The sequence below is a fragment of the Taudactylus pleione genome, unplaced genomic scaffold (genome assembly GCF_031769625.1).
Source record: "Taudactylus pleione unplaced genomic scaffold, aTauple2 ptg000256l, whole genome shotgun sequence".
Taxonomy (NCBI): domain Eukaryota; kingdom Metazoa; phylum Chordata; class Amphibia; order Anura; family Myobatrachidae; genus Taudactylus; species Taudactylus pleione.
Genome location: NW_028284658.1, coordinates 3,201,723 through 3,210,000, shown reverse-complemented (window position 1 = coordinate 3,210,000; position 8,278 = coordinate 3,201,723). Strand labels below are relative to the sequence as shown.

At 40.8% G+C, this 8,278-nt stretch overlaps 1 protein-coding gene across 2 annotated transcripts in view; it reads left to right on the top strand.

Moving 5' to 3' along the window:
• The window catches only part of SRC (SRC proto-oncogene, non-receptor tyrosine kinase), a 64,294-nt gene extending 56,692 nt beyond the window's left edge, over positions 1-7,602 (top strand). For both annotated transcript variants that reach the window (XM_088480568.1, XM_088480569.1), the window contains exons 11-12: positions 5,032-5,163; positions 5,247-7,602. In XM_088480568.1, the coding sequence (XP_088336694.1) occupies positions 5,032-5,163; positions 5,247-5,455 (341 nt within the window). In that variant the 3' untranslated portion in view covers positions 5,456-7,602. The remainder of the gene's footprint in view (positions 1-5,031; positions 5,164-5,246) is intronic.
• Positions 7,603-8,278: the final 676 nt, after the last annotated feature.

Here is an 8,278-nt window from a genome sequence, read left to right as displayed (position 1 = left end):
GACAATGACCCCAAACTCACCTCCAGGCTATGTAAGGGCTACTTGACCAAGAAGGAAAGTGATGGAGTGCTGCGTCAGATGACCTGGCCTCCACAATCACCTGACCTAAACCCAATTGAGCTGGTTTAGGATGAGTTGGACCGCAGAGTGAAGGAAAAGCAGCCAACAAGTGCTCAGCACCTCTGTGAACTCCTTCAAGACTGTTGGAAAACCATTCCAGGAGACTACCTCATGAAGCTGATTGAGAGAATGCCAAGAGTGTGCAAAGCTGTCATCCAAGCAAAAGGGGGCTACTTTGAGGAATCTAAAATATAAAACATAGTTTGATTTGCTTAACACTTTTTTTTGTTTACAACATAATTCCATATGTGTTCTTTCATAGTTTTGATGTCTTCAGTATTAATCTACTATGAGAAGGAGAAGGTGTGTCCAAACCTATGACTGGTAATAAAAAAAAAAAAAAAAATTATATATATAATATATATATATATATATATATATATATATATATATATATATATATATATATATATATAATGCAGTGATTCTTACTATTTACTGATCGTCTGTGTGTGTTTATAGGGGGATGTGCATATGTCTGATAATTAGGCTCATTATATGGCGTGTTCAGAGTTAGTGAAGCAAGTCCATATTTTGCCCATTTTGTGCTAACACTGCCATGGTACAGTGGAAACCTCATATTTTACATATACATAAATAGTGTAAATTAATCATGGTACTACATTGAAGCAGTAAAACAATTATTGGTCACTGGTTAATTAATTACAGCTCTTCAACTTTGATCTGTGTTCTCAAAATTGACTGTCATGGACTTGGCTCACTTTATCTCTGACCTCTCCATATATTGCTAGACTACAATAAGGATAAGATAAATGGATTGACCTAAAAAGGAATGTTTCTGCTCCTTTTTGTATTTGCTAAAACATTTTGTTGATCTGTTGAGTCACAGTAACATTACCATAACTGTTTGTGATGCAACATATTATCATAATGTGGCTAATGCTGGGCATTCACTATACAATTATCTGTCAGATATCTGTCCAATCTGGATGGTTGTCATTTGTTCCCATACACTACCAGATTATCATTGCAATCGTCCATTTGCTCACAAATACTGAAAAATAGACAAAAGTTGTCATTCAGACAAATTAGTTAATACAAATGAATTTAACCAAATTGAACTATCATTTTTGTCCATTTTCTAGTGTTTAAGACCATATGGTCAATTGTCATTGGCTCCCATACATTACCAGATTTTCATTCCAACCAGCCAGATTGGACAGATGTCTGACAGATATTTGTAGAGTGTATGCCCAGCATAAGAGCTGACATTTAAATTAGTATTAATATTTATTGTAATTAATAATTTAAGTTGTGAATATTACTCGTGGGTTTTCAGTGCTACTCTCAGTGAATGGGGGAAATTTGTGTGGTACCCAGAGGCAAGCAGTTCATTTTTTGGTTAGTGGGGTAAGTGGAAAATCTGCGGAGCATTTTGAGATGAATGTGGTGCATTGATCATTTAATATAGAATGTATCAAACCAATAAATTCAGCTAAGTAGCACTTTTTCTATTTGCAAAGTAGACCATAAGGGGCCCCTTGTTTCATTATTTAAAATATAAATAAATAAACATACAATTGTGCCCTGTGGCTCATCACTGAGCTTATATATGCGAGTACTGCCTAGTTACAGGGCGGTCATAATATTGCAACTATGCAAGAAATTTGTAATTTATTTTTCCATGTGCGTTTCTCCATATATTGCCTGGGTTATATATATATATATATATATATATATATATATATATATATATATATATATATATATATATATATATGTATGAAGGATAATATTATTAATGTGGGCTTTAGGTGTTATATTACATTGGATTGTAGTTTGTGTCACTTGTACACTAGTGGAGCACCATTTGTGATACTCGCAGTTGTTTATTGATTAAGGAGTTAACCCCAAGTGTTTAAATTCTCCAGTTTGTCTATGGTGTAACATGGTAGATGCCATGTGATACACCCGGACAGCGCTTTATTAGCGGTGGTATGAGGGCTGTTGTGCTTTCCAGAGTGTGGAACGCAAGCTAGCGCTGCCGGGGATCCAGCAGGACATGGAGGAAGTGAAATCACTTCCTGGACAGCGCCTCTTCAGCGGCGGTATGATGGTAGTTGCTGTGCGCTCCAGAGTGTGGAACGCAAGCTAGTGCTGCTGGGGTTACAGCGCGGCATGGAGGAAGTGAGATCACTTCGGATGCGTGCGCTCTGCACGTGGTGAAGGATGCCGCTGGTGAGACTAGTTGGTGTGACTACAGCGGGTATTTATGGTGCTGCACTAGTAAGGTAAGACCGTTCTTTGAGCTGTGGCTGTACATTGTTGATGTATTTGATGGTTGCTATCGTTGATATGTGATGCTGGCTTGAAAAAAGTCTGGATTTGACCGAAACATCGCTGTGCAATTTAACTGCTATGCAATCTAACTTTTTTTATTGGAATAAATCATCTTTTTGCTACATCTGACTGGTGAGTGCCTCCATTGGAACAATATGTATGTGTGTATGTATATATATATATATATATTTATATATATATATATGTATATATATACATACACACACACACTCAGGAGGGCACACTTGTCAAAAAATTATACTGTTGCACAATACTGAAAAGCATACATCCTGTTTTAATGCTTTAAAAGGCAAAAAACATCTTCATCACCTCACAGTGGAGTAAAGTTTCAACTCCTCGCACTCCAGTCAATAAGTTAGTAAACAATCTTGCTGATGGAAGACTATTAGGACGAGTGCATTCATCTCTATGGAGATAGATATATATATCTATCTATTATATACACACACAGTATATTATTTTTTTTTTTTATGGTAACATAATATTCCTGTTTCCTATAAATGTGCTATTATTACAAGGAAACATGTTCATTGTGATCTAGTTTAACTCTTAGCTACTTTGCCAGCTTCAGTCTCTCCCATGGAACATTGCTTTTCTTACTGACAGAGAATAAGGTGAGGAAGATGTCTGCAGATTTCAGTTTGCCTTAAAGTCTATTCCCCTATACTTGGTAAAAACAGCCATTTTATACAGTGAACAAATGTTCAATCTTCGTGCCTCAGTGATGTCACCGGTTCCCATAGAAGTGTTTAGGTGTCCTTGAGCAGCCTACTGATACAAAGTATTATTATTATTATCATCCTTTATTTATATGGTGCCACAAGTGTCCGGCAACACCTTACAAAGTACATATAAATAAGTGAACAAGAAACTAGTGACTAAACGTACAATACATTGCAGGACAAGGTTAATATTGTAGCATTAGCGATCATAACACTCAAATAAGCAACAGGGCGTAAGCAACCAAGTGATGGGTGCCTTAATGAAGAGTGAGGCGTAGATGAAAGTTCAAGTAAGGAGAAGCACAAGAGGGTAGAGGGCCCTGCTCGTGAGAGCTTACATTTTATTGGGTAGGGGCAGACAAACAGGCGTGACACAGGTTTGGTGGGCAGGGATGAAGGAGCATGTAGCAGCAGGTTAGGATGAGATCTGGAAGGCTTTGATGAAGTAGTGAGTCTTGAGAGCCCGTTTTAAGATATGTAGAGAGGTGGAGAGTCTGATGGGGAGAGGGAGAGAGTGCCAGAGGTAGGGGGCAGCACGGGCAAAATCTTTGAGGCGGGAGTGGGAGGAAGTAATCAGTTGTCAGGAGAGACGGCATGCATTTATTGAGCGAAGTCGGCGGATGGGAGTGTGCATGGAGATGAGTTCAAAAATGTAAATGGGAGAGGAGTGGGTGAGGGTTTTGTATGAACCTTGAATTGGGCTCTGAAGGGGAAGGGGAGCTAGTGGAGGGCTTGTAGGAGAGGGGAGGCAAATGTAGAACATTTGGAGAGGAAGATGAGCCGAGCAGCAGCATTGAGGACAGATTGGAGTGGAGAGAGGTGGGAGTCAGGGAGACCAGATAGGAGGAGGTTACAGTAGTCTAATCTGGAGATTATGAGTGAGTGGATGAGTATTTTAGTAGCATCCTAAGTGAAAAAGTGTCTGATCTTGGAAATATTTTTGAGATGGAAACAGAAGGACTGTGAGAGGTGGTGAATGTGTGGTTTGAATGAGAGGGAGGAGTCCAGAATAACTTCAAGATAGTGAATTTTGGGGCTAGAGGATATACTTGCGCCGTCAATTGATAAAGAAATTGTGGGAAGTGATGATGTTGTTCGGGATGGTGGGAAAATGATCAGCTCAGTCTTAGACCTATTAAGTTTAAGAAAGCGTGGTTAGGACATCCAGGAAGAGATAGCAGAGATACAGTTAGGAGAGAGGGGGAGAGGTCAGGGGAGGAAAGGTAGATCTGAGTATCATCGGCATAAAGATGATATTGGGGGTCAAAAGAGCTGATGACTTCACCTAGAAAGGACATGTAGAGGGAGAATAGAAAAGGTCCCAGAACAGAACCTTGGGGAACACCTACTTTAAGTGGAAGTGGGGGATAAGAGGAGACAGAGAAGGAGCATTCAGAGAGGTAGGAGGACAGCCAGGAGAGGGCAGTGTCACGTAGACCAAGAGAGTGAAGGATTTTCAGGAGAAGAGGGTGGTCCACAGTGTTAAAAGCAGCAGAAAGGTTGAGGAGAGTGAGCATAGAGTAATGGCCCTTGGATTTGGCAGCAAGGAGGTAATCGCTGACTTTTGTGATGACAGTTTCAGTGGAGTTGAGAGAACGGAAGCCAGACTGAAATGGGTCAAGGAGGGAATGGGAGGAAAGAAAGGCGGTAAGGTGGTGGAAAACATTTTAAATATGGTAAATACGCTCTGTATAGAATGCTTTCTGAATATGAACAGGAACAAATTATTTTATTCTGTGCATATTGTAGCAGTGAGTAGAGCGAGTGTCCTGTGTGCATTTAATTATGCTTGTAAACGTTGCACAAAAATGTACATTATACTTTGTTTCTTAAAATAAACCTCCACACTTGAACCTTTGTAATATAGGTGCCAAGTTTCCAATTAAATGGACAGCCCCAGAAGCTGCTTTATATGGACGATTCACTATTAAATCTGACGTCTGGTCCTTTGGAATTCTGCTGACAGAACTTACCACAAAAGGAAGGGTCCCGTATCCCGGTGAGTAAGAGCTGTCTGGTGCTGCCAATCTATCTTCCACACAATTCTTCTTCCCTCATATATTTGCATTCTTCTTTTGACAGGGATGGTCAATCGGGAGGTTCTAGACCAAGTTGAACGTGGCTATCGAATGCCTTGCCCTCCCGATTGTCCAGATTCGCTTCATGAGCTGATGTGTCAGTGCTGGAGGAAAGACCCTGAGGAGCGGCCAACATTTGAATACTTGCAGGCCTTCCTGGAAGACTACTTCACTGCAACTGAGCCCCAATACCAACCTGGGGACAACCTCTAGGGACAGAGCACTCTTGGCTGCATTGTGATCTTTAACTAGTTTTATGGAAAAGAACCCTCTGCAAGACACAGATGCAGTGGTATCCTGACCTACCTTCTGCGATTCAGCTCTTAGTAGAGCATCAGCTACAATTGACAATCTGGTACAATTTGTTACTGCTGGCAGCACAGAGGAAGAGTTTCTCTAAACTCCTGTGATGCTTCAGTTCTATCTTCCGTTTCCAGCAGATGACTTTTTAGTTTTCTGTTCCCATCTTGTAGTGAACAGTGAATTCTGCTGCTCCGGACACGTCACCTGCTGAGATATATAATAATTTTTTTTTTTCACAGACTTTATCCATTCCTTCCGGGGTCACCAAACTCCCAAACATTCTTATACTGCTTGTCTGTCTCAGAGAAAATGACTTTGTAAATAAGTTTCTCAGGAGGAACCGCCACTCCTTTTATTTAAGGGCAAACTGACAGACTTCTCATCTAGAGTATCACAGATACAAGGTTTTGTATACCCTTTTGTGGGTGGGTTATGGTGTCTTTTAAAGTCTTCCACCCCCCCCACCCCACTCCCCCCCATCAAGCTTCCTCAAAAGGGGAGACAGACAGGCGGGCTGCATTTTTATAGAATACTACTATTTGCATCCCGAGTAATCTGCCACGTAGGGCCTAACATTAGCAATCCCTTTATATTCTAAACCCCTATGATGTCACCCTCTGCAGTTTCTGCTGTGGATTGTAGACCTCCCTGTTATACTGGTGTTTTTGTTTGTGGGTGGTTTTTTTTTTCCCCTTGTGAGTGGATGCTCAGACACTACAATGTAGGAACCCGCTATATATGAAATTCTTACTGGGTTATGGGGAAAACATCAGTTTAGAATTATTGATTAACTTATGGTACTAAATTTATCTGCTCAGTCCTTTTGGATACGGGGTGGCAGGTACTGGGACTTCACCTTTTTTTATTGTCTCCGAAGAACCCAATATGACAGGGAAATCACTTCAATTAATGCAAATAAGTTATTAGGTTCGTAGAAGATTTCTCATTGAAAAGTGATTATTTCAAAGCAGGAAAAGGGGAAACATAGTTCAGTTTTTTTATTTATATTCTTCATTTAAACAGAACAGTTGATCATTGTGCATAAATGTCAAGAATCCTCCACCTTGAAATATTTTAAATCAAGCTTTTGATACTGGTACAAATGCATTTTGTTGTGGCTGTGTTGGAGGCTAATGTGACCCAGATTCTGCCAGAATGGAATGGGTTAATCCTAAAATTTCTCAGGGATGGGAAGGTGTGGGATGTATATTGCCAATGTGGAGAGATGGAAGAGTGTGACATCAGTTCTTGTACCTGCTCTGGCATTATGTGTTGCCTGGACATGACAACTAGCTCTGGGTAGGTACAGAATGGTATTAAGCCCCCTCTCTCGCAGTGCCAATCTAACTTATCTGCCTGCATTTAGATAATTATGTGTATATATACATGTTGTTTTTTAATGGTTATATACCACTTGTGTGCGATGGCAGAGCTTTTATTGTGACTGCTAGCCCAGATACAATGTATGTAGGGGCCTGCTACACATCGGCCTGTAGTACTGGGAGGGTTACTCCCTTTTAAAGGGTCATTTGATAAGGGTTATATTAGAGGGTAACCACACCTCTCCCTTTAATAAAGGTTACCTATGAATCTGAGATGTTAAAAGATTTGCTGAATTCATTGTACTTGTGTCACTAAGGTGGCTGTCCTGCTGAAATGTTCTTTGACAACAAACTCAAGGTGCATCTGTCCGGTCTGTCTCTTACTGCATTGCAAATGGCTGTCCCACCTTATGGACAACCGTCATTGTAGTGAAGAGGCACTGCACCATGGAGATGGTTTTTTAGGTTGACTTAACTGGATGTCAGAGAATCTACATAGCCTGGACTCCCCCTTTAATTGTCCTGCATGAAAGGGGAAAAACATATGGTCCATTTATCTTTTTAACACTTTAAACACTGGCACTACTTGCTTGTATCTCCATAGCAATAATATACATAATTACAATGGTACAGTGAATAAAGATGAGAGGTGGATCTGTGTCTCTTGGATTTTAATTTGTGATGCATTTTTTTTTTTTTACACAGTGTGAGAGGTCCATGGATGAACTTATTATCCTCCATCAATCATTGGGAAGATGTGGTCTTTTGCTCTACCTATTGGCAAGATAATAAATTGCACAACCATATTAATTACTTATGTTTCATTAGTGTACAATGGTCTAGCTCAAGAATTAATGGTGGTTATCCCTTGAATCTGGTTTTGGTGGAAGACTGACAGTGGTGGGCTGGGCAGGATGCCATCCTCCCCACGGGCTGGCACAATGTTGCTGCTTGGGGCCGCAGGTGCAGTGCACATGTGCACAGATGGGGGCCGGGAGACAGGCAGAGTGTGCTTCTGGACTCTCTGAGAGACACACAACAGCGTGGCTGAAGGGGGTGGAGTTTCATGGGGCAGAGCCAGCCGAGTTACACAGCAAGTCAAACTGCTGCTACAGTGCTATCCAGCTCCAGGTCACCAGCCGCCCACCACTGACTGAGCTGACTTGTTTTCCAGGCTGTTTCCCCCTATCCTATCTCTCACCATTCTTCATTCATTTTCTGACATCGATGTCGTAATCGTGCCGTCGTCCCCTCATCTACAAGTGGATGGGCACCTTTATACCTACCCCGTTCAGGGTCTTCCTTCTCTCTGGTAGTTGGATAGTGTCTGCCTCGTAGTGGGGGCTGTTGGGCTGTGGGACATATTTTGTGAAATATATATATATATATATATATATATATATTTTTTTTT